At 35.7% G+C, this 25,285-nt stretch overlaps 3 protein-coding genes across 5 annotated transcripts; all 3 read right to left on the bottom strand.

Annotated features, from left to right (window-relative positions):
• Window positions 1-423: 423 nt before the first annotated feature.
• On the bottom strand, window positions 424-4,682 carry LOC132172151 (HIT zinc finger and PAPA-1-like domain-containing protein). Of its 2 annotated transcripts, XM_059583602.2 has the most exons (8): window positions 4,277-4,682; window positions 3,409-3,449; window positions 2,634-3,295; window positions 1,478-2,144; window positions 1,268-1,368; window positions 1,077-1,166; window positions 801-928; window positions 424-648 (listed from the first exon to the last, which is right to left on the bottom strand). In XM_059583602.2, the coding sequence occupies exons 3-8, from the start codon at window positions 3,264-3,266 to the stop codon at window positions 504-506; spliced, it is 1,764 nt and encodes a 587-aa protein (XP_059439585.1). In that variant the 5' UTR covers window positions 3,267-3,295; window positions 3,409-3,449; window positions 4,277-4,682; the 3' UTR covers window positions 424-503. The 2 variants fall into 2 exon arrangements, with proteins under 2 accessions (XP_059439585.1, XP_059439584.1); XM_059583601.2 differs by lacking the exon at window positions 3,409-3,449.
• A 5,215-nt stretch (window positions 4,683-9,897) lies between these two features.
• Window positions 9,898-14,374, bottom strand: LOC132171093 (uncharacterized). Its single transcript, XM_059582317.2, has 9 exons — window positions 13,934-14,374; window positions 12,248-12,775; window positions 12,036-12,101; window positions 11,678-11,844; window positions 11,442-11,598; window positions 11,253-11,346; window positions 10,726-11,135; window positions 10,539-10,643; window positions 9,898-10,444 (listed from the first exon to the last, which is right to left on the bottom strand). The coding sequence occupies exons 1-9, from the start codon at window positions 14,063-14,065 to the stop codon at window positions 10,136-10,138; spliced, it is 1,968 nt and encodes a 655-aa protein (XP_059438300.2). The 5' UTR covers window positions 14,066-14,374; the 3' UTR covers window positions 9,898-10,135.
• Window positions 14,375-18,076: 3,702 nt separating this feature from the next.
• On the bottom strand, window positions 18,077-24,469 carry IREG3 (iron-regulated protein 3). Of its 2 annotated transcripts, none has more exons than XM_059582254.2 (14): window positions 23,980-24,469; window positions 23,380-23,593; window positions 23,196-23,259; window positions 22,453-22,577; window positions 22,279-22,368; window positions 21,985-22,161; window positions 21,810-21,884; window positions 21,520-21,621; window positions 21,328-21,445; window positions 21,100-21,246; window positions 19,541-19,647; window positions 19,346-19,459; window positions 18,865-19,166; window positions 18,077-18,411 (listed from the first exon to the last, which is right to left on the bottom strand). In XM_059582254.2, the coding sequence occupies exons 1-13, from the start codon at window positions 24,129-24,131 to the stop codon at window positions 18,873-18,875; spliced, it is 1,779 nt and encodes a 592-aa protein (XP_059438237.2). In that variant the 5' UTR covers window positions 24,132-24,469; the 3' UTR covers window positions 18,077-18,411; window positions 18,865-18,872. The 2 variants fall into 2 exon arrangements, with proteins under 2 accessions (XP_059438237.2, XP_059438238.2); XM_059582255.2 differs by lacking the exon at window positions 18,077-18,411 and adding an exon at window positions 18,420-18,774.
• Between the last annotated feature and the right edge of the window lie 816 nt (window positions 24,470-25,285).

Genomic DNA, 25,285 nt, shown 5'->3' with positions numbered 1-25,285 from the left:
TCATAATAGAAAAATAGAGCTTTTAAATTAAATTAAATTAAATTAAAAAAAAAAAAAAGCGGATTTTTTTTTTTTTTGTTACAAAAACTTCATTTTTAATATTTTGTCAAAAGTACGTTTTTAACATTTTTTTGAGTTTTTTGAAACATTAAAAGCATTTTCAATTTTTTTTTACAAAACATATACTTTTTTCTTCAAACGAACTTTTTGAGTGTTTTTTTTTTTTTTTTGACATGTCCACACAAGGGAAGGGGGAGGAGAAATTCGAACTAGTGACCTCCGCTTCATGAGGCGTGGTTCACAGCCGATTAAGCTACTTTTTGGAGATGAACTTTTTGAGTGTTAAACGCACTTTTAAGCCCTTCAAACGGACAACCAAGTTTTGAAGGAATTGAGAGAGATTCAAAGTATATTCCAAACGCTTGTCTTCTCTCTAGTACAATCTTATTGATTAAAGCAAAAGAGTCTTATTCCATGAAGAACTAAGACAAATATCCACCTAATTAACAGGCTGTTACAGGCTGCATCTTTTCCTTTATTGCCTTGTAGCATTGGAGGCTGCACAAGGGGAGCTTTGACTTGGAATCCCGGTACTTGTATGGATTTGTACAAGATGGCCCAGCACATTTCTCACGGGGAGGGGGGTAACTGCAATACCCACATACACAATCACTCAAGAAGCAGTATTTAATTCTTCAAAAATTAATAGAACAAAATAAATTCCATCGGTATTGAATGAAGGTTTAAAAACTTGAATCACTGTTTAAATACACTATAGTTCAAAAGAAGTATTTCTTTACCTGCAAGGCTTGGAATCAAATATAGTTGGCAAGCCCATTTCATTAGGGAATGTAACAACTGTTCCTGAGGGACCCATGATCCATCTAACAGAGTCCGATGGAAGTACCATATAGTTTGCAGCCTTCTCCTGCATAGAATAAGAGTTATGCTACATCATTTTTTTTTTTTTTTGGTAAGAAAAGAGATAAGAGACCAAATATAAGACTAGCATACAAAAGAAAAGAACAAATCAACACACAAGCTTAAGAGCAAGAGTTCTCATGCAGGGTTGTTACCTGTGCCAATTCTTCTTGCCGTTTCTTCATCTTATCTTCCCGCTTCTTCCTACTTGATTCTTGTCCCAGGATTTTTCTGATAGCCTCAGCCTAAAATTCAGTCAAAAAGTATAAGGGAACGCTTAAATTACTTCCAACATTCTGGCAATTCACAAGGCTGAAAAAAATATCAGAAAATGAAGGGGCTAAACCTCAGATTCCCTAGCTGCCTTCTCCACTTGCATCCTACGTCTCTGAAGAGCCTCGGCTCTTTTCAACTGCTGCTCCAATTCAGACAGTTTCTCTTTTTGCTCTGTCACCAAAATAAACATCAATACAATAAATTTACAGAAATTTTGACATTTCAGAAGGAACCTATAACAATAACAAGAAATGAAAAGCATAGGGTGAAAACTACTCACTCCTAGGTGGAGCAGGAGGCAAGCCATTTGGGAACTCAATTAGACTTGCGCCTAAGCCGGAAGAGACATCTTTGCCAGTTTGAAGGGCCCGTTGACGTGTAGTAATTGTTATTTCCTTCTTATTATCTCCCAATAAATCAACAAATTCCTTTTTTGGTTTCTTCTTGTTAGTATTGTTCTCACCATCTGAGATTGGTTCTTCCTCTTCTACATAATCAGTATCATCAAATACTCTCCCCGATCGAGACTTCTTACCCTCCTTGCCTGATCTTGATGAGAGGTGACCTTCCACATCAACATTACTCTTCAATACCCTTGATATCTTCCGTTGTTTCCTGCTTCCTCCTTCCTCATCATCATCATCCTCTACACTGTAATCAATGGTAGCCTTAGATGTTTTTAGTTTTTCAAGGTATTTAATCTCATCATCATCATCTCCATCACCAAGCACTTCATCCAACACACGTCTCTTGGAGATCCGTTTGCTTTTGCGAATAGGCTCAAATTTATCAGCTTGGTTTGTGGAAATATTTTCTTCAGGCATCCTGCTCCTTGAAGAATCAGTTTTTCTCACATTAAAACCATATTTGGAAAAATCCTTCCAAGGAACCCCCCGTAAGCCGCTCCCCTTATCTGAAATAAGGGAACGGTTGTCATCTGAATTTTCCTGCAGCACATATATACATTAGACAGATAGCCTCAATAAGACGTCTACCCAATCTCTGAATTGGACTACAAAACAAAGTTGCATAATAGGGCATCAGCAAACTGGGACTTGATGTGTCACAAAATATGCTTTGGAGGCTAAATTGGAATGAAAGAAGAAACATTCAATCCTAGATACCATCAGGAAACAACATAAGGAATTTCTAGCAGTTAAGGTTGAACAAAATCCTGTGGAACAAATTTATGTTTCACATGCACCAACATCTAGAAAAGGTTGAAATGAAAATTGAGATTTCATTTTTTTTTTTATTTTTTTTTTTTAAACTCCTTATGTAGTGCTTAAGAAAAAAATCAATTGTCACATGGCTACTGGTTTAATATGCCCACTTGCCATATCCTCAATTTTGCATCATGATGGATATGAATCACACCCTGCAACACACACTAGGTGCCAATTCGATAAATTTTGAACAATAGGCTAACGTGATACCTGACCAATCAACTTCTGCCGTGGGTGAGGGGCATCTGAAATGCGAGAAGATTTGGTAGTAGACGATCCAACACCAGATGCACCATCTGATATTGACTTGGCATGAATTGTACGTATGACACCACCAACTTTAAGCTTAACCTTTTTCACTTTGTTCTCATGTTCTAAGCCATCTGAAACAACTCCAAAATGCCCCACCTTGTTCGTGCCTTTATAATCAGCTGGCGCAAGGACACCTTCACTGTGTCTTCTGGAATCAACTACACTGTGTACCTGCTCATTACTTCCTCGGAAAGAACCATTATTGGAAGCTTCATCGGAATCTCCGAATCCTCCATCTTCATTCTTGATCATATTCTGCCCAGATTCAGCTTCAGCAACGTTAATAGATAAAGCCCTTGTGCTGCAAAGTTCCAAATTGATTTCTTTCTTTCGAGAAACTGAACCATAATCATTGTTCTCATCGCTTGATACTTTGCTTACATTATCTGAAGGTGGTGTGGATGACAAGGACGAAAAATCACGGTAATCTGAAGGCTGTGAGTCATTCCGAGGACGACGGGATGTATTACTCCTCTTCTTCTTCACGGCGCTGTTTTTATCACTGATCCCAAGACTTCTAAATCCTTCCATGGTGGCCAAAAAGGCAGGCACAAATGCCACTGTAATTTCCCAAGAAAGGAGTAAGATACATGGATAAGTAAAAACGGTACACCCGAATTGTAAGAAGCAATACACCAAGAAAGGGAAGAAAATCAAATTGAGCATTAACAACATTTGCTGGCCAGAATGCTTTCTCCACTTCACATTCGATAGCTGAGAGAAATACATGGAGAAAAGATAAATTCTAAACCTCATTTTCTATAATGCATAGTTTTCCAAAATCTGAAACACCTACCTAAACAAAGACAACAAACCCATTGTTTTTTTTTTTTTTTTTTTTTGGGGGGGGGGAGGGGGGGGGGGGGTGTGGGTGTGGCGGGGGTCTCTCTCCCCACTTCAACGTAATAAGTAAACTAAAAGAAATATATTGAACCTCTTCCTAATCCTACACTTTTTAAGAGACCATATGGAGCACCAAAAACAAAATATTTAGAGTAGCTTCGTATTAAAAAAAAAAAAAATCTTACAAAATTAATGCTAGTATAAACTAACAAAAACTGATTTGCTTATAAATTCATCAAAAGATTTCCAAATTTATCCATAAACCTGGCTGCGGAAAGCAAAAACTCAATAAATTGATCAAAATCAAGAAATACGAACTAACAACAATGGCCCAGTCGCAAAAGGACCAAATCTTAAATGAATTATCCATTAAAAAACCTAAAAATATATCTACTACATAAAATTCAATACAAAATATCAGGTTCAGGAGGGCACCCATTAACAGGCACTCCATCAACAGGTCCAAATCCATATTACCCACATAAGAAAATAATCACAAATTCAACAAATACATGGTGCAAAACGAAAACCCATTCACAAAATGACCACAAAAAGCATAACTTTGAAGCAAACCCACACGCAAACACCCTACAAAAAAACCAAAATCGAAATACCCTCCTGCGCAAACCTCGAAAAATCAACAAAAAACAAAAAAAAAAAGCACCAAGGAGAGAGCAAGAAGAAAAAAAAAAGCTTACCTTTCTGGGTCACACCAGAAGTCTCAAAACCCTAGGTCAGCATCGAGGAAAAAGCCGAGCCTGAGAGAGAAAGGGAGAGGGAGAGTGTGTGTAAAATTGAAGCTAAGGTTGGATATCTTAGCCAGGTGGTGGGGTGTGATTGGACAGAGAGAGGCGGATGCCGGAGCTAGGGTGAGGAAGTGGCTAAAAATCTTCACCATTGCACTAAGATCACTGGTCCTGTGCTTTTGCTGGGTCACCACCATGTACCCTATCCTTTTGTTGTCCCTGTTGTTGTTAGAGTCACCCATCTCTCTCTCTACTTTCTCTCTCTAACTTTCAAAGACCGAACCTTTGTTGGCGAGCTTTAGTTGATGCAGGTGAGTGCGTACGTTAGTAAAACTACGCACCCTGGTTTCAGCTCAGTAGCTTCCTCTTCTGTTTGGGTCCCTTAAAAATTTGGGTTACTATATTTAGAAGTTTCTTGATTGAGAATATTTGAAGGGAAAATGCATTTTATATTTTATTTTTATTTTGTTGTATTTAGTCGAATATGTTAATTTTACATTATTTACTTACATATACAACGTTGGACCTCTCAAAAAAAAAAAAGGTCTCTTAAACAAGAGATTCTATTAAAAATAGGTTTGATTTTACACCATGAGATTTGCCCCCAAATTATTTTGCAAAGGGATGTGTTAGTTGTTTTAGGGTGCGTTTTTTAAAAAATAATCTGCGATTTTAAACCAAATCGCAACTTTAGAGTGTTTGGGATTACGATTTTAAAAACGCAAATTTTAAAATCGCAAAAAATCTGCGATTTCCATAAGCTGATTAGATTGTGCTTATTTGAAAAAAGTGCGAATTTAAAACAAAATCACGATTTTTATTAAAAAGATATTTGACGCAATAGTTACCTTTTTTTAGAACGGGAATGAAAAAAAATACCAAGAATATCCACCTAAAATATATTAAAACCCTTATTTTCTTTTTCTTTTTTTTCTTCATCCTCTCTGTCTTGTTCATCCTTATTGGTAATTTGGTTATGAAATCGCAATTATATGTTAATGTTATCCAAACACTCAATTGATAAAAAAAAGTACTTTTAAGTATGTTTTACCAAACGCCTGTGCGATTTTAAAAACGCAATTTTTAAAATCGCACTTATAAAAATCGCACTCTCAAACGGGCCCTTAGGGGAATGTTATGGTTCCTTTGGCGTTTTCCTGATCGAACCTTGATATTATTTTTTAAAACATATATAAGCAAGACATGAATTACACTTTTTTTTTCTTTTTTTTTTTTATCATTATCTCATAAGGTTGGGGCAATAAAGTCAATTAACATTTAAATTAGTCAGTATTAGAAAAATAAATAAATTAAATATTAATTGACACTGTCACATCGATATGGTGAAAAAATAATGAAATTAAAAAATAAAAAATAAAAATATTAAAAAAGGGAAGCGAGGGATATTAATTGTAATTATTTTAGTTGGACATGACCATAATAGCATGTACGATGAGCCTAGACTATGGGAATCACATACGCCCTCTTAAGTTTAACTAAACCATAATCCAAGTCCATTAAGACATCAGTGGTACTTAACGCAACTAATACTAATATCATTTAGAAAATGATTACTCATATTGTTTATTCTTCAATTATATGTATGTTTCTTATACGAGTAATTATTTTTTGCTCCCATAAACTATAGTGTCTTGACACTTTTATTTTTATGAACTACCAACTATAACATCTGATCCCATCAAACTATTATCTTATGACAAAAAAACCTCATTCTGTTAGTCAAAAGGGTTAAAATTGACGGTCAACGATCATGTACAAGTCATGTGCCATTTTAATTTTTTCTTCTTCCACTTTTGCCCTCACTTCAAACAAATAAAGTTAATATGTTTAGAGGGTATAAGTGTCATTTTCTTGGTCTAAAGTGAAGGCAAAAGTTAAAGAAAAAAATTTAAAATGACACATGACTTGCACATGACCGTTGGCCGTTAATTTTAACCTCTTTGATGACAGAATAAGGTTTTTTGTTATAAGATGATAATTTGGTAGGGTCAAGTATCATAGTTGGTAATTTATGAATAAAAAAAAAAAAAAAGTAACAAAGCGCTGTAATTCATAAGGACAAAAGGTTATTACCACTTTCTTATATTATTAACTTGTTTCACATATTTGTTTCTTTATTGTATTGATTTCGAATTATAATATTATATTTAAAAAAGTCAAAAAAAGTCAACCAACCATTGCAAAACACGAGGACCAAAAAGCCTGTAAAAGTCCAAACATTTAGGAGCGGTCGCCAAAGGTATAAAATTAAAACGATCAATGACTAACAATTAGGAAGATCGGACGGTGGAGGAGGGAGGTAGCTTCCCATCTAGTACAAATTACAATCCATGCCATCTGGGCGGGTTTCATTTTTGTGTCATGGGCCACTTCAAAGGCCCACTATAAAGAAAAGAGCTCCTTTTGGACAGTTTGAGGGACCCTGGTAGGGAATTTGGCATTGCCCAAACAGCCCAAATTGGTTTACTAAAAATTTGCAACAAATGTGGTTTCATTGATGGCAGGGAAGGGTGGTGTTTGGTTTTGAGCACAACATTGGTGGTCTGACAGTCATAAATACTAGTGGCACCGGAAAAAGGATCGGAGAGGATGCCTGAAAAAAGTTGAGAACAATAATTCAAAACTCGTGCTTTTATACCATGTTGAGAATAAGGTTGTATATTGAATCATACTGATCAGCATATAGACCAATAATATAGATACATACATACATACATAATCCATGTAGGACAAACACTACATATAATCTCTAACAATTATGGGCTTAATTTATCAAGTACGTAACCGATAAATTTAGGGTAGATTACTAGATTAAGCATCCCTAACGTCTCCCAAAAACAATTATATGAGCTGAATAATAATGATGTTCTAATATACTCTATTAATCAATTCAACTGTTTGTAATGATGATTACATGGAAGTAATAGAAATTAAATGAAATATACGAATATAAGATAAGATAGCTGATGAAATAGAATAAATCCTAATAGAGCCACTAAATTGCTAAATCTTTTGCAGTTCATGATGTTTGTGTTGGTGTCAGTCAACATATATGATGGGCATCATGGGACTTGTAATGTTGGTTGGTGATGGTGTCTATTGCAACCAAACATATATTCATTGAGTGTTCAACTTTCAAAGGCCATGGAAGAGGACATTTGAGCCACCTTTCTCTTCAAGCAAGAACATTAACATGAATGATAGCGATTAATCATTCAAAACTACTCACACAAGCCTGACCATAAATTAAGCTGACATAACATATTGCTTATTGGACATTGTAAACTCATGCATGGTGGGAATTAAAGTACAGCCAAAGATGCTTTGTCTAAGTCGGTAGATTGTCGTGGATTAATCAATTATATTCGTGAAAATTAAAGATAGTAGATAAAATTGCCAAAAATTTCCTCCCATTGCTTCACCTTAACTGTCCCACTATTCTCGATGAAAGAATAGGCAATAAAGTAATTGTAGAAGTTTTTTTTGTTTTCTTTTAAAAATGAGATAGCTTTCAAAATTATAATTTGATCAAAATTCAATAATAATTTATTATAAGTTTAATAGTAATTTTAAGAGTAACGTTATTCTTAAAAGTACATAAGAGTGACTTGTACCATTATTCATAGGCAACACGCTCAATTTGTCGGTAAGCACGATCTCTTCCACGACTACCGACAAGAGCTGCAACGTCACAAGTAGGCGACAGAAAAGTTTAGCGCCATAATCGATTAGGGTTGTACCTTCATTCAACATGTGAGACCTAATCAAGGACATGCCATGCTAGTAGGCACTGATTGGACCCTATACCTAGTCAAGATAGCATCCTATAACTCATGTACACATGGCTAATCCTAATACGACATTTGTAGCTAGGAATATATAAGAAGGAGAATCGTACTCATGCAACTATGCAATATATAACATGTTTACTAAAATTAAATTAGATAAAAAAAAAAAAAAAACCTAATAAAACCCTCATATTTTACTCATAAAAATTTTAAGTGGCAAAGTACACATGACCTAAGTTGACGTAAAAAGGCACATGACCCAAGTTGATGGCTATAAAAACACGTAATATTATAAATATAAAAGCTGAATAATAATAATGAAATGAAATAGAATAAACACAGTGGTTCGACATATAGTCTACATCTACACATCAAAGTCTTTAATAGATTACATCTTTCCTTAATATATAATTTGAGTACACAGCTCTATTTATAGAGCTTTTAATTTAAAATATTTTAAATACAAATTTATTCCTTAAATCGAGTTAACAAATATTATTTAAATCTCTTAATTTAAAGAATACAAATATTTATCATCAAAGATTTATATCCATAACAACGGCAACCTAAAATTTTAAAATTTTGATGGATAAAAAGTAGAGGTTTTATTAAATTATAGTAAATTAAAAAAAAAAAAATTGAAATGTTGTGCTGTTTCGTTAACGGAAAGGCAGACACGTGGATGACGTGTCACACGTAGGGTGAGTGTGACCGGCCACTCGAGAAAACTCCAGAGAAGAGAAGAAATAGGAAGATGGGTGTGAGGCGTGAGGAAGCGTGAGAGAGAGAGAGAGAGAGAGAGGGTTACGTGGATGACGCAACCAACGTCAGGAGAGGAGTCTTGTCGCATTGACAAGCTGACAAGACCGCTGACGTTCGAAAGACCCGTCCGACTTAACAATCACCCCCAATCCATCTTTCACTTTTCTTTTTCTTTTTTTATTTACTTTAAAACCATTTTCTAAAATACACAATGGGCGATCACCGGCTACAGCACCGGCAAAAGAAGTTGGGAGCCTCACGTGGACTTGAATGACGTGGCAGACAGATCGGACGGCTGACAGCGACCGCTTTCGGCCTTTTAGACACCACGACAGCTCGCGCGCGATGCGCGGGAGCTGTTTCAGTGAGCCCCGCACGTCATCCCCCACAATCTTCGTACTCAACGATGGGACCCTCTGTAGTAGCAGGAATCAACTCCTACGCATGTATACGTATGCTTACAGTAACAAATATATTTAATGCCTTTTTTTTTTTTTTAATCATATTAAATTTTATTATTTAATTAATAATTTAATATCGTTATGTAAACTCAAAACTCTTACTTAATTATCCTGAAATATTCAATTAAAATAAAACGTTATTAATAACAAAAATAATATTCTAACTTCTGATTTTTGCTTTAATATCACATTAAATTAAGATTTTTTTATAAAATTAAGCTGTTTAGACAAATTATAATTTAATATAACATCAAAACCAAAATCGTATCATTTCACGTGTAATTTCAATTAAATATTTTACGTGTCATATTAGAACACTCATTAAATGATTAAATTAATTATATACATTATAATTTAACACGAACAAAGAAAGAATGGTGGAGAACTAAGATGATGTTAGAAAAATATCTATAATTCCATATTTTTGCCATGTCTCTATTGGATAAGAACTTATTACATCAGTTACTAAATAATTAAATTTATCAGCGTGGTATTTATAAAAAAATACAGTAAATAAGTTTGTAAAAGAGTAAAAACATCATTTACAAACAAGGATTGTAACAAGATTAGATTAAACTCAAGAAATGAAGTCTTAACCATTTAATATTACATTATCAAATAAACATCTAGGCCGAGGGGTTGACATTTGGCACCACCTAACTTACCTAACTCCGAAAGCCTGAAACTGAAACCATCAACAATGAAAAAGAAGATTCTATATAAAAATTTACAAAATTTTATTATAATATAAACGACCAAATGTCCATATCCTGACATGTTTATGATCTTCCATGGGCACTTCCAGGTCCTCCAAGTGTTAGAACCACACCTTGGAGGTCACTTCTGAGCTTTGGCTCTCTGGCTAGAGCCGGAGCGGCTCTGACGACCGGAAACGGTCGAGTCACCGGGGCTTGCTGGAAGCTGTGACTAGTAGACTCTGGCATGGAATATTTCATTGGCTGCTGGGAAGCCTTGGAGGGTTCCAAATGTTTTTGGTTTGGGAATGGTTGTGCAACCGCTATATGGCTTGTTTGAGGCAATGGATTTTGTGCAAGAGTTGTCCCTCTTGAAGTAACTCCAGCTGCTGCCTGGTTAATGAGTTGCATATAGAACTTAATTAAGGTACTTTGCAGTTTGCACAGATTAAATTTGGTACTTGAAATTAAAATCTCCAACGCTTACCGGTGCGAACAACACGCCTCTAAACATTTTGCCATTAATGGTTGCGGTCATCAGGAGACCAGAATCGAAGGCTCCGTCAACTTTACCTCGGACCTCAGAACCAATCTAAGGAGTAGAAAAGCACAAGTCAATGGCATGAACAAGGCAGCGCAAATTGAAAATGTGTTCCAAGAGGGTCTTTACTTACCAGGTTTGGAACAGGCCCTCCTGCCTCCAATGATTTCTGTTCTACAGCTGAGAATTGTGCTGCTTGTCTACTTGAAGGAACAAAATGAAGAAATTTTTCCAATTTTGGCTGGTTTTGATGTTCTCCTAGGAATTGAACATCCTGTCGAGTTCCTTGGGCCATATTTCTGAGCTCTTTCTCCTGACTTGCAAGGCTGTTGTTAGATTGGCAATTGCTTGGAATTCGCTTAAACAAATGAAATCCTTGAGAGACTGAGACGGAATCAGCGTGTTTCATTAGTGGGGTCTGTTCTTGATCGGATTGCGAGGGAGATGAATGCTGGGAAAGTGAAAGAGAATGCTCTTCTTGCTCCAATTCCACCTCCCATGCCTTTGAACTCGCAGTTCGTCTTCTCTTTGGATGCAAGGTATCTGAAAGATAATTTTTTTTTTTTTGATAAGTAAATCTGAAAGATAATTAATAAACTTATGAATCATGAATCTCCATTTGTACTCGAGGCAAAGATATAACCTTTTTTCAAAACCAACCTGAACTGAAGCCAAAACATTGCTTCGGTTCTGATTCCGATTCATGAGCTCCCTTTCTTGCTACTTCGACATTATTCCCCATGAGCACATTTTTCTGCTCCAAAGCATAATTGATAAGCTTTTCCACTTTTATAACAAAAATATATGAGCAAGAAGTCAAATTTTGCAAACTCATAGTAAGTTTCATACCAAGTTACTTTCTGCTTCTCTAGGGAACCGTCTCTTTTCTTGATTCCAATGGTTTCCAAAAATTTTGCACATGGAAATGTTGTACCGGCCATTCGGGTGCTCTGCTCCAAGCTGCAAGACCAACAACTCATTGAGAGGACGCTCATCCTCCCCACACCTGCAAAAGAAACACTGAATCTTGAGGATATTATGCCAAAATGTTGAGCTGAAACGAAACATTCGATGTGGGAACTTACCCTCCATAAATGGCAATGTCAGAGTCTGTAAAAACGGCTGTATGAGAAAATCGCCCTTGTGGTTGGTGGCCACATATATCAAGCTGTGTCCATGAACAAGTACTCACGTCTAGGACCCAAACATCATTGTAATAGTGTTTGTCTCCAACCCCTCCAATGATATAGACCTGCAAATCATCAATAGTGCAAGAACTTGTATCTTTTCAGAAACTATTTGGCAAGTGAGATTTCGAATACTAAATAAAATAAAACACTCACTTCCTCAACTATGTAAAACTTGATAGCAAAATTTGATTCTATGCAAGGTCTATATGCCTCCTTACTTTCTAGAGTGTACATATTAGTAAGAATGACTTGCCTTTGTCCCAACATTGACAGCAGCATGCCCTGCTCTAACACCCGGCGAAGATCCTTGAATAGCCAACTGATGAGAAAAAAGAAAAAATCATGAGCTTTTTCCATTTATTTTAAACATGTATTTTTAAAACTTGTAGTAATTTAAAGCAATTCAGCCACCACCAGAGCCAGACTGATGAAAAAATGAGACAAAGAGCAAGGGGGAGCTTATACCCTTGACCAAGTAAATGTGTCCATATCAAGCATATCAACATTGCCATGATAGCGATCGCCACGGTCCCCGCCATACACGAAAAGCTTGTCCCCAATTGCAACAGAGCTGTGACTGTCTCTAGGGACAGGTATATCACCTTTCACCTCAGGAGAAGTCCATCTCATAGTCTTGAGGTCTAGAACATGTAAATCATTCAAGTAATTTGCTTCACCTTCTCCACTACCCCCAAATATAACTATCTTATCGTCTCCAACGATTGTTGCCGTATGACTTTCGCGAGGGGACGGTGGAGTCCCTTTACATTCAGGTTGTATCCACTCTTTGGTCCCAAGATCCAACACATGAAGATCATTTACCTTCTTAGAACCATTTGTACCACCAAACACTATCATCCTGCACCCCACAAGAACAGCACTATGGCTGTCTCTTGGGCCGGGGCCTTGACCCGTTGTTACAAGAGTGTTCCAGACCATTGTATCCAGATTTAGCACAAGGACATCACTGAAATGCAAACCCCCACAACATCCCTGAAATGGTTTGTCAAAGGGAAGAAATCAAATCCTAGACACACATGGGAACAAAGATTGCCTTACAAACAAAAAAAAAGGACGTTCTAAAAGGATCCAACTCTACAAGTAGTAAAGTCCAAGCAGCAAGTCATAGATTTTCTATTTTGTAAGTAATTCCAAAGAGTATAGCAGGATGCTGAGGACATATTTTTCTTTTTTGAAAAAGAAAAATCAAATTAAACATCAGAGAGGAACTAAAACAGAAGTATTCTTCAAAACAAAGATCTAGAGGAAAGCTGAAGTGCTTTGTCCATCTCTGTCTTTTCCTCCCTTTTTCCAATAAGAGAAATTATTAATGTAATTAAACTAGTAAAACCCCTCTTATCACACCTCATAATCTTCTGAAACCGTTCTTTCCCATGTAAATTAATAGAAAGCAAAAGCAAATTGAAATATTTGGTGATTAGCTAAAAAAGTTTAATATAGGAACTCTTGCTTTGAATAAGTTGTTCAATATGGGTCATCAAACTTTTAATATGCAGACCTATCATCTAAATACCAAGAAAATTGTTAGAAAACATAAATAATCCCATTTTACGTACAAATATTACAATATTTACAAGAAAAGATGAGAAAGGAAAAAAGAAAAGAAAAGAAGTAGATGGAAGACGGTTAAAGAAATAAAAGAAATGAAACCAGTAAACATTTCTATTTAAAGAAAAAATATATATAATTGCCACCCTTCCACACTGTCCTACTAATTAGAGAAGCTAAAACCCAGACAAAGTTAAAGACAATTTGATATTCTCCAAAGAGATACAAAAGAAGATAAATTTAGGAATGAACAGAATCCAGTGAAGAAAGTGTATGTCTCATTTGCCTAAGATAACTTTGTTGCAGAATACAAGAAAAAGTGAGTACAACAAGTATACAACCAAAAACAACATTAAAATGCACAAAACACGAAAAATAAAAAAAACATTATAGGTTATAACAGAACAACTATTTCAAACGAAACGATTTTTGCATTTCGAGTCAGGATTTGAAAGAAGTAAAACTATAAGAGGCAACCCGAAAACCATAACTGAAGAAGACATAGTTAGAAACTAATTGGTGAAATATAAAAGATATTATGAAGAAAAAAAGGCCAAAAAGAGTGGAGAAAATGAAACATACCCCAAAGACATAAACAACTCCATGAGAAGAGCAAGCTGAGTGCCCCCATCTCTCAGAAGGATGGGATCCCAAAACCTTTGGATAGAGCCACATTGCCTTCTTCTTTGCAGTCTCACCTCCCAGAGACCCCATTATCAGACACTCACAAACACACTTTCTCAACTTTAGTATTGCTTCAACACAGTGCTTGAAAAAGATGAAGAAACAGAAGAAGAGAGAAGAGAAATAAAGGGTCAAAAGAGGACATGAACAAAGCCAAGTGATATATCAACTATCAGTGTCATTGGACATGAAAAGATGGGCGCTTTCAAGTCCAAATCACTGTGGCAACCAACAACAACAGCAGGTCGTGGTGAAAAGAACATTTTTTTTTTTTTTCCATATTAAATTGTTCTTATAATAATATTCATTACAAAAGGGTTCTAAGATGTTACAAATTGGATAAGCTTGAAGAATATTAACTAGTGATGTAAAATCATGGGTATGAGCTGTGTGTTTGAGTGAGTGTGTGAGAGAAAGAGAGAGAGAGAGAGAGAGAAATTTCTTTCCTTTTTTTTTTCTTTCAATTTTTTTCTTTTAAGCCTATTGTTTATTAGTAGTTTCTTTTACTTTCCACACTTGTCTTACTGAAAATGATGGAGTGTGGGGGCATTGGGTCGTGGGAAATGATGAAGAAGGTGCTTGGGGGTTTGAGGTTTTTGACAGCATGGGTTAGAGAGTGAGGTTGCTTTCCTCTTTCTCCTTTTTAAGCTCACATGGTTTTCTTTCTTTGTTAATATGGCCTTGGGATTGATGGAATGGGGGAGTGTTTTCTCTCTTTCTCTCTCTCCCAATTTTCAAGGTGGGTTATTGATGTGGATCTAGAAATGTCTCTTCTCAAGGGTCTTTGGGGAAGTGTGGGGGTTCGCGTTGTGGAAATTCTTTTTAGTTTTGGGAAATGGGATGATGTTGTTTACTTCAAAAGGTTTAGGTGTTTTTCTTGAAAGTTGTTCTCCCTTCACACCTTCTCCCCTTCTCCCCCTCATGAGAATTTGATAGTTGCAGTCTTACAGACCCAATTCCCCACCCACAGCCCACACTATTCTATTTAATTTTATCCTCTATAGCAGTCTGCATATTTTACTCTTTCCATAGACCTATAGTCGGCCAAAATGGAATCTCAAAAGCTCACTTTCTAAGTAATTAGTAAGTAAATTTATGACAATTTTGACACTGGTAAAAGCTTGAATCACACTACATTAATAAGAGTTATAGTTGGCCAAAATGGTACCTTAAATGCTCACTTTTTAAGCAATCAGCAATGAAGACAATAAATTTATGACGATCTCGACGCAGGTAAAAACTTGAACTATACTACATTAATAAGAGTTATAATTGACCAAAATGATATTTCAAAAGCTTACTTTTCTAAGTAATCAGCAATGAAGACAATAAATTTATGACGATCTTGACGCAGGTAAAAGTTTGAACTACATTGCATTAATAAGAGTTATAATTGACCAAAATGGTATTTCAAAAGCTTACTTTTCTAAGTAATTAGTAATTAAGACAGTAAATTTATAATGATCTTGACGCAGGTAAAAGTTTGAACCGCACTGTATTAATGAGAGTTATAGTTAGCCAAATGGTATCCCAAAAGCTCACTTTTTTAAGTAATTAGCAATTTAGATAGTAAATTTATGATGATCTTAACGCAGGTAAAAGCTTGAACCACACTGTATTAATAAAAGTTATAATTAGCGAAATTAGTACACCAAAAGCTTATTATGTAAGCAATTAACAATTTAGACAATAAATTCGTAGAGATTTAAATATTGATAAAAGTCGAACGGGTACATTAGTGAGTCATTTCAATCATCTTGTTGAGCTATATAGTTTGGCCAAATTAGTACCCGAAAGCTCCTCACTCTATTGAGTAATCAAAATCAAGTCATTTGATGGGACACCCCCATTTGGTGCCCTCCAAGTTTCAGCTACAACAAGTCTCGGATTAGGGTAGTGGGCAAAACTCAAGCTACAGTATATGCCCTAATTATTTATCTACCTATGTAAAAATCAATAAATAATATGGTGAGACAATGGAGGAAGCAATACAAAAATGTCAAATGGAAATTGGTAAAACAGTAAAAAGTGTGTTGGGTGGCGCTGTTGAGAAGAGACGTTGAATACACGCGACAAACACGGGAGAGTTTTTAGGCATGGCGGTAGTCCCTGGGAGGGATTGCCTTGATTCACGTGATGCTCTTTGTAACTTGAAATTCTTCTTTCTTTTTTTTTCTTTTTTTTTTTTTAATGATCAATTAATTAATTAAGTACAGGAAATAAACATTGAAAAGAAAGCCATCTATCTTATCGACAATAATGCATTGATGCATTATGCATTGCATCAATCAAGTACTTTTTTTTTCTTTTTTTTAGCAAAATAAATAAATATTTTGATGGCAATACACGGTTGGATAATTATTTCTCTTTAAATTATGGACAAACTCTTTTTTCTAATTTAATTGTTAAATCTTTTTCGTTTCATTTGAACTAAAAAATATTCAGAATAATTTTTTTTTAATTTAATTTATAAAATTAATGTGCTTAAAACATATTAAAAAAAATGTATGAGAATCATATACTTTATTAAAAATAAACATGATAATCAAATGCTCTAAAAAAACAATTTGAAACAAAACTCTTCTCAACTTTTTATTAGGAAAATGTTAGGTATTCTTATAATGTTCTCTTAGTGTTCTCTCAACTGTGATTTGACATTTAAAATTACTAATAGATTAAAAATTAATAATGATAATCTGAAATTTAACGATAATTTTAAAAACTACATCACAATTAAGAAGACACTAAAAGAACATCTAATTTTTGTTTTATAATTAAAATAGAGCGGTCAGATATAAAGATAAATAGAATTTTGAATTAGTTGTTAATATTTTGAATTAAAAAAAAGGATTAGCAAACAGGTAAATTAGTTTAGGAGTAGTGTTTAATTGAAGGGTTATATTAGTAAAGTCTGTAAAGATGAAGGAATATTCTGATTAGTATGTGTCTTGGAATATGGGGCCCAGCGTGACGGGTAGGGCACGTGGCGTTGACCGAAACGAAACCCAATACCCGATTCGGAACGGCACACACGGAACCCCATGTCGTTGCGGGTTATTAAACAAACATGCACATAAATAAATACATACCGAAAAACAAAAAAACATGCAACAATATATTTTATTTAATATTTCTTCTAGGCAAATGAGTTGTTGATTAGTGGGCTTTGCATTGATTTGAGTCAACATCTACTTGGAAGCACTAAACCAGTTACGTGTACGATTTAATCTTAAAATTTTTCTAATAATAATAATAATTAAGTTGGTGAATCCTGTTCATCATGTACGAATTTCGTTTCTCATACGCCAACCATAATGTTCAGACCATTGTGACTTTGTGACTATGTTACATTGAACATACACATGGTGGTGGTCGATGAGTTGATTTGATTACGACTGCTGGAGCAGTTGCTTGCACCCGAACACCGATCCAAGATGCAAACGCGAAAGTTATTGTCAAATATTCCGGCGGAAAATTACTCTAATTCTTAAGTCAATGAATTGGATTAAGCAAAAAAGTTTTTTATGAAACTTATGAATGGGTATTGTTAGGATTTGAGCCGACAAGCTCACACGCCTACAAAATTCATATGCGAAAAACGCCACAAAACCGATCCAAGGTGCAGTTCCATCGTTCCATGTGTAGCACGGAATTCAAGCCAAATAACCACGCTCAACCCCATTATGCAAGATACACTCATAATTGAAGGGATGTAAGATGCTTAAACCTAAGCCATCGTGGGGAACAGTCCCCATGATTAGGTTGAAACGTGGCCAATTAACGCTAATCCAACCATCAATAATATATTAAGCAGTTCGAATATTCTAAATTGTCATCTTATCAAATGATATTTTAGATCACAAATACTTTTTGAGAGGAAATTATTATATTTATCCGGACCACGTAACATGAATAGTGTTTTTTTTAATAAAAAAAGTAATAAGAAAAATTAGAACTTCACGCAAAATCTTTTAGCCAAATCATTAAGAGTCTTGAATTCATGAGGAACTTCATGATGCTCTAAAGGGTGTGACAGCAAAAAACCACCAAATCAAAGTTTTATTATTAGCAAGTAAAGAAAATCTGAATTAATCAAATGCTTTACAAATGTTTGTACAAGTGCGGCCCTACATGAATGAAAATCAAACCTTTTGAAACTTGTAATCTATTTCATATAATACAAAGGCGTGTAACAGATACACAGCTCACCGATTTGACCATGGAAACAGTGAGCAGATGATGGGCGAGTTAAGAATATATTTACCTCTGAGTCTTGTAGATTGATGAATGTGGACAATGTAAAAATGGGGTGTTTATATCTCTGGACTCCAATTTATGTCAAACCAGCCTTTGCAGAAAGGAAAGCCACAGATCAACTGCAGAGAAACAATATGAACTGAAGTCAAGTGACATAAAGTTCTTTTTCAAAATACAAAATCCTTGACTAGTCATGCTTGGCGGCTGAGCGGGTAGTACCTACAACCACATACCCTTCACCAACTATCTGCTCGTTTTGGATGGTTTTTGAAAAAAAATCCTGCCTGTCTAGGTAACTGGGGAAAAAAAATCTGCCCGTAATCCTTATGGGTGGGCGGAGCCTAGCGGTGGCGGGCATAAATAGAGTACGATGGTATTCTCAGTTTTTAGCCTATTCTTGCGGCGGTTTTAAATGGTATGCTTACAAAGTAATTAGTATGCAATTTGTAAAATCAGAGAGGGGTTCAGCTTCTTATGTACTTCTGCAAAATGAATGGACTCGTAAATGTGAGGTGGGAAATGATGCTTACTAATAAGACAATAATCTGAAACAAATAAAACCAAACACTTACCATGAAAACTAAAACCGAGGGTCAAAAGAGAAAAGTCTTCTTTGTTCATCCGTAGGATTCAACAACCATTGGCAGAACATCCATGCTGCCCCAATCACTGATAAAAGTGACAGCGTTGCAAGGAAACCAAAATGCGAAGCGTTGTTTCCGACTATCGCAACTCCTAACATCACAGACTCTGCCAAACTAGCAACTGCAACCTCTGTTGTCCCAATAATATTTGCTTTTCCTGAAGGGATCCCAGTTTGCAGAATCTGTGCCCCAACAACATCATATGACATGTGTCCTAATCTCGATAATACCTGCATATGGAAGTAGATCAACCATTTTATCAGGTATACATAAAACTTGTCTTTGTTAAGCAAGATTCAAATGGGAAAACAAGAAAAAGTCTAGTTTATATGCTTTTGCACTAGCATTACCTCTGAACTCAATCATTGAATCTAATGGGAAAACAAGAAAGTTAAAAAATGATTCTTACAATCAAAGATAAGAAGAAAAGAAGGGGACTATGCTGGGCAACAGAACCACTCCAATATGCAGCAAGAGCTATGGTGAGAAGTGAAGCCTGAAATAACAATCCAATTGCTCCAGCCTGGTGAAGGAAATCAAAAGATTTAGACCTAAACAGGAACCTTTTAGAATATCAGAAACACAAAAAGCAAACAGATGCAACCTTTAAAATGCCAAATCGCCTGACTAAGTCTGCAGATATAAATGTTGCTGCAACACCCATAAAAGCACATAATCCACTAAACATCCCTATAATTGATGGATTTAGACCTGTTAAAAAATCCCACATCATAGTTAGACAGGAACTTTGGAGAGAAATAGAGAAAAAGACATTATAAGGCACAGGTCAGAGAAATATATATTTTAAAAGGAAAAGGGCGGTGTAGTGCATACTATGAATTCCTTCTTCCTAGTATTAGATTACACAACACATATTCAAGCAATCAAGACAAACCAATATATCAAGTAAAATATCAAAGAGAGCAAGCAATAAGACAAAACCAAAAACTGAGAAAGTGCTTTCTAATTTATGAAACTCTATGTATGAATTTCTGCAATAATTACTCAAAGGGATTACCCTTGAAGTTTATGTTAATTTTAGTTTAACATCCTAAAATTCTACTCCGTGAAAAAGAAAAGAGCTCCACAGAGTTCAAGTAGTGGCATTTCATCCCCCTTATTTAGCCTATCAGTAAGTCAAATGAAAAATCTTCCATCATATAATTTATGACTCTTTGGACACCGCTAAAAAGAGTCATTTCTTCCTTTTTCTGCTTTCTTTCAAGCTAGAACTCTTCCACACTTTTTTTTTTTTTTTAAAGTCATAAAACTCATCCACACTACAAGCAGAATTAACATTTTACAAAACAATGTTATATAGAGGTGCCCAGATAACAACTAGGAGGTAAGTATCCACAAAAGCCATTCAAACAATAGCATCAGGCACACATGATTTTTTTTCATAAACCTTCCCAATGCAGACTGGCAAAGGTAGGCAAAATGCCACTATTTCAAACTATAGGGTGCTCTTAAAAGCCAAAAGGAGCAAAAAGAAAAGGGTCCATCAACTAGCGGTAGTTCCAAGCACCTCATAGTATGAGTTGTATTATACTGCTAAATATGGTCTAACATTCAACATAGATGTGAAAGTTCCTTCAGGACTTGGTACTAAATTTTTACAATTTAATCCTTTAATGAACTGTAAAAAGCAATAGCCACATCTACGCTAAAATTAATCAATTTAGAATTTCCTTAGAATCATTTATAAAGTATAATCTCACCTAGTAAGAACCAATGTGGGACATAGCATTCATGAGTGTCTTTATAAGTCAGTTACTCTATGTGGGCTACTCATCTTCCCAATGTGAGACTGGAGTGTTACAATCCCTCCTCCCCTTAAATCCTCAACGTCCTCTCCAGGGCCTCATCATACAACGCTTTAGTACCATATGGCGCTACTAGGTTGTTCTAATACCATTTGTAATGACCCAGGAAAAGCGATAACCATATTTGCACTATCACTTTAAAAGGACTAGTCAATTCGAAGAGAATCACTTGTAAAGCTCACTCTCACCTAGTAAGAAACCAACGTAAGACTTAGCACTCATGAGCGTTTTATAAACTATTCACTCTATGTGGGCTCCTCATTTTCCAATGTGGGACTGGGGTATTACAAATTCTTCAGAGATATTGCAAGTCAATAGACCAAAAAGTTTAAAGTACCACGCTGTGTTAAGAATGCTGTCATCAAACTGCCTGGAGTGAGAACAACGTTGAAGTAGAGGAGCACATAGGCCAGGCTTGCAGGAAGAACTGGCTGCTGCATATATTCCTTCCACCCATGTCTAATAGCTTCCAGACCTATATCCACTGGTTTTCCAAACGGTGGAATTAGCAGGTATAACATTAAAAAACTACCTTCTAAACATATATATAATCAACATATTTTACCTATATTGTCATCATCAGGCAAAGGTTCCCCAGTGGATGTTTTGCAATAGGTTTGTGAAGTTTTAGCGCGATCAAGAACACCGGTAGAGAGCTTGTTGGTTAACCATGTGAGAACAACCTGAGGAATGGAATCCAAAAATGAAGAAGGCTTCCAACTAAGGATCATAGATGGACAGGCAGAAAAGAAATTACCACAACAGGCAATGACCATAACATCAAACCGGCAGCAAACTTCAAGCAAGTCACCGGGTCAAACTTTGAGAGAAGAACACCAAATAGCGATGCTCCAACTATCTGCAATTATAGATAATAATGTCCCCTAATGTCAAGTTATATAAATGATATCCATAGGTTTACTGTTTGCACTTTATAATGCTCGCACTCCCTCCGCAGAATAGGGCAACTATTATACCATAACCATGCATATGTAAGTCAATTGAACAGTCATTAGAAAATTAAAAGATAATAAAATTAGCAAATACCTCACATAGAAGATCGATTCTACTTAGAACAGCATTAGCTTCCGCAAGTGCAATTGGCCTATTTATTCCAGCCAACTGTACGAACAAGAAAAATAATTAGGGGATACTCATCCCAGATGAAAAGGATAACCATCAGTACATATGAAGGAACAAGGAACGCATAGAAAGGCACTACCAGCACGACCCAATCACGCTCCATGGCAACCCCTGTTGCGACTCCAAATAGCCTTTCAACAGCCCCAGCTAATACCAGCACAATGAACCAAGGACGGAGAAGCATGGATGATGTAGAAGTATGAGGAACAGTATGGGCATATATTATCATTGATGCAGATAATAATTGTGCAGATGCCTGACAAAAAACCAGGAGAACAAGAGAACAGATTCTTAAAAGAAAGAAAGAAATAAGAAAGAGATAGTTCACCAACCTGCTTGAATATATGATAATTGAAAAAAAAAAAAAGAATACCTGCACAACATTCAGACAAATATATGCGGGTACTCTGGGAAAGTTATCCATAAGTTTTCCAACCAAAGGGCCTCCACCAATTATTGCTAGCTGTTCAACATGAAGCTCATTAGAAAATACATTCTTCCTAGCCCATTGCATATGCTTTATTTATCTTTTCAAAATTACAGCAACCTTAGCAAAGAATCCTATGACGGCCACTGGTAGAAGACTCGGATGAAGCAATGCAATAGCAGAAGGCCAAGCAAAGTTCCAAAGCTGTTCCACTACATTTCCAGCAACACAACTGGCATAAAGAGCTGCAAAATGAAACCCCCTAGGTTAGGAACTGCTTCAACAATCTAACACATTCTATAGTGTAAATGACACATCAAGGCACCACTACGCAACAATAATCTTGGCTAATCTATTGCAACTTCATCTGAAATGAATGGAAACCCCATATCCATATGAACAGACTCCATTTAGTGAAAAATGTCATCATTATAAGGTTATAGTAGTCTGAAAGTGTACAGAAGCAAGGAAAATAATGTATGTTACTAGAGGAACAGTTGACCCATGGATAATAAGCCAAGAGAAATAAACTAGCTTTCTATACTGCTACTGAGATGAACAGAGGCCAGTGCAGGAATTAGACAAGCGCTGAAAGTCTTCACAGATATAGAGAAACATCTGGCTATCTAAAACACTCATACTTCATGTCTCACATAAGCTAATCAAAATCCATGACTTGCACAGATATACTAAATAATCTTTCGAAGACTAAGAATTATTACATCAAAAATGGTTTCTAGCTTACAAATCCATAACGTTGGGCCCTAATACTTATTGCATATGGAGGGTCCCTAAATCAGACAACTTTATAGGAATGTCACATCTTTCAAGCCATCACCATGCTGCAAGGTGGAGGCTCTCACCATATAATCCTGCTGGATGGGCTGGAGTAGCTGCAAGGGCATTTTGCTCCTCCTCTGATAAAACCTACAAATTTAATAATAGATTGACGAGAGAACAATAAGTTGAGACTCAAGAATGATATAAACTTGAAAGATACTAAAAGCGGGCAAGAAAAAAATGTTAAAAGTCCGCAAGGAAACATACAGGCAATTTCGTCAATAGACTATCTACATAAGTCTCTTCGGTCAGCAAATTCAGTGATTCAGTCTCAAGAATTTCGGATTTGAGATGAAGAATCGGGACTGAACAGTTAGATTCAACTGCTGAAAAATCTTCTAGGAGCTCATCCTCAGTGGCAACCTGGTTGAACTGTACGTCCGTGTTTGTTATTGAACACCTTGAAACTAAATTGTCAAATCTGCAACCAAATGAAAAAATAAATAAAAATTGTTTTCCCATTTGTGATGTTTCCAATTCCCCTAAATAATAATTCAGCTCAACTAAGTTAATCAGTGATATTACACGCATTTATTTACAAGTCCCGAAAATCAGAAAACAACTCAAAACTTTGTTCACATTTCCAAAATTTTCTCAGCAACCAAACAGAACAGAAAAAAAGTCTGTATTGTTCTCGTTTACCATACATAATAACTCAGCTCAAGTAAAGAAGTTCTATTAGACCCATTTGAGTAAAAGTCCCAAAAATACGAAACAATAAGAAAAATCCAAACTTTGTTTCTCGTTTCACACACATTTTTCTATGCAACCAAAGAAAGCAGAAACCACATATAGGCTTAGGTTCACCTGCAGGAACTGTGAGGTTGAAAACTAAACCTCCTGCGAGAAGCGAAGCGAGTGCAGACTCGAGAAGGCGGCGCCGATAGAGAAACTTGGCGAAGCGAAAATTTGAAGAAACCGAAAGAGGGTGAGTGGGTATTGATGAACATAGCAGCCATGGTTGCTTCTTCAAGTACTCTGGCTTGAAGGAGGACCAAATGGGTTCCTTCCTCCTCATGCAGACTCAAAAAGGAAGGAATTTTGGGCAGTGGGTTTGGTCACTCAGAGTCTCATCAGAAATGGGTTCTCAGAATTCACAACCAACAACCAAATATAGAAAGATAAAAAAAAAAAAAAAAAAAAAAATCTTTCAGTTTTTGGGTTTGGTTTCAGAGGTTTATCCGTTCGCTGGTGTTTATCAGTATCGTTTTGGTGTCAGAACTGATCAGCCTGAGTTAGTGAGTCCCTACAAACAGGCGGACACTACAACTGAATGCGGAGGACTTTGTGTGGTGTTTAATTTCCAAAAAAAAAAAAAAAAAAAAAAAAAAACCTAACTTTTTTATTGTTGTTGTGATTTTAATCTTTTGTGTTTTCCTCTTCTTTTCCTTTTTTCCGTTGGGTTTGGCTAGTTGACCAATTTTGTCAGTCAGATTGTGCCAAGTTGCATTGTAGAATTCCACCAGTCTCTAAGGAAGTTCCTGTTAGGAACAGAGCCCAAACAAGTAGAGTAGGACTTTCTAGGGCACCAACCAATGGGCCATGGCCCGTCAGATTGCTAAGTATGAATTTGTTCGAAAAGGCAAAAGAAAAGAATTATATTTAGTCTTTCATAAGTTTTTGTTTCATTTTAATTTAGTAGTTGAGTTTTCAATTTTAATAATTATATCTTTAGATTTTGCTTAAATGCTAGAGAGAAATGATTCTTCATATTCTAACATTCATTATGCATACATTTTCACAAAGAACGCTTTTAATTAAAAATGACAAATAATGTAATGAGGAACGCTAATAATGTGGCGTATACGTTTGCAAAATTGGCTACCACCCATGTCACTATGTCTTCTTGGTTGAAGGATGCCCCACCAAGTGTAAGTGATATTGTACGAAAGGAGTAACATATCCCTTCTTGTGTGATCTTTTGATAGATTTTTTGAGATAATGAATATTCATAATATTCTTTCCAAAAAAAAATACTAATTGTGAGTAAAGTATATCAACTCAGCGAAAATATGTGAGATGGATGCCAGCAGATTTATTCTTGAATGGATTTAATGTAAATCCTGTTAAATTTACAAAATAGATTGATTGGAAATGAATGTGTAACATTTCC

Source organism: Corylus avellana, chromosome 1 (assembly GCF_965113065.1).
Source record: "Corylus avellana chromosome 1, dhCorAvel1.hap1.2, whole genome shotgun sequence".
Lineage (NCBI taxonomy): Eukaryota > Viridiplantae > Streptophyta > Magnoliopsida > Fagales > Betulaceae > Corylus > Corylus avellana.
This window is presented reverse-complemented; position numbering and strand designations above follow the sequence as displayed.

Bases quoted from the DNA above. Each gene is read 5' to 3' on its own strand.
- LOC132172151 (XM_059583602.2), bottom strand. From the start codon at position 3,266: ATGGAAGGATTTAGAAGTCTTGGGATCAGTGATAAAAACAGCGCCGTG. The intron at 1,369-1,477 runs GTGAGTAGTTTT...TTTTGGTGACAG, and splicing joins GCCTCCTGCTCCACCTAGGA to AGCAAAAAGAGAAACTGTCT. The intron at 1,167-1,267 runs GTTTAGCCCCTT...ACTGAATTTTAG, and splicing joins AGGCAGCTAGGGAATCTGAG to GCTGAGGCTATCAGAAAAAT.
- LOC132171093 (XM_059582317.2), bottom strand. From the start codon at position 14,065: ATGGGGTCTCTGGGAGGTGAGACTGCAAAGAAGAAGGCAATGTGGCTC. The intron at 12,776-13,933 runs GTATGTTTCATT...AAACCATTTCAG, and splicing joins GAGTTGTTTATGTCTTTGGG to GGATGTTGTGGGGGTTTGCA. The intron at 11,136-11,252 runs GTTGGTTTTGAA...ATTATCTTTCAG, and splicing joins ATGTTTTGGCTTCAGTTCAG to ATACCTTGCATCCAAAGAGA.
- IREG3 (XM_059582254.2), bottom strand. From the start codon at position 24,131: ATGGCTGCTATGTTCATCAATACCCACTCACCCTCTTTCGGTTTCTTC. The intron at 22,578-23,195 runs GTGAGAGCCTCC...TTCATTTTGCAG, and splicing joins CCATCCAGCAGGATTATATG to CTCTTTATGCCAGTTGTGTT. The intron at 21,247-21,327 runs GTAAAATATGTT...TTGGAAAACCAG, and splicing joins GCCTGATGATGACAATATAG to TGGATATAGGTCTGGAAGCT.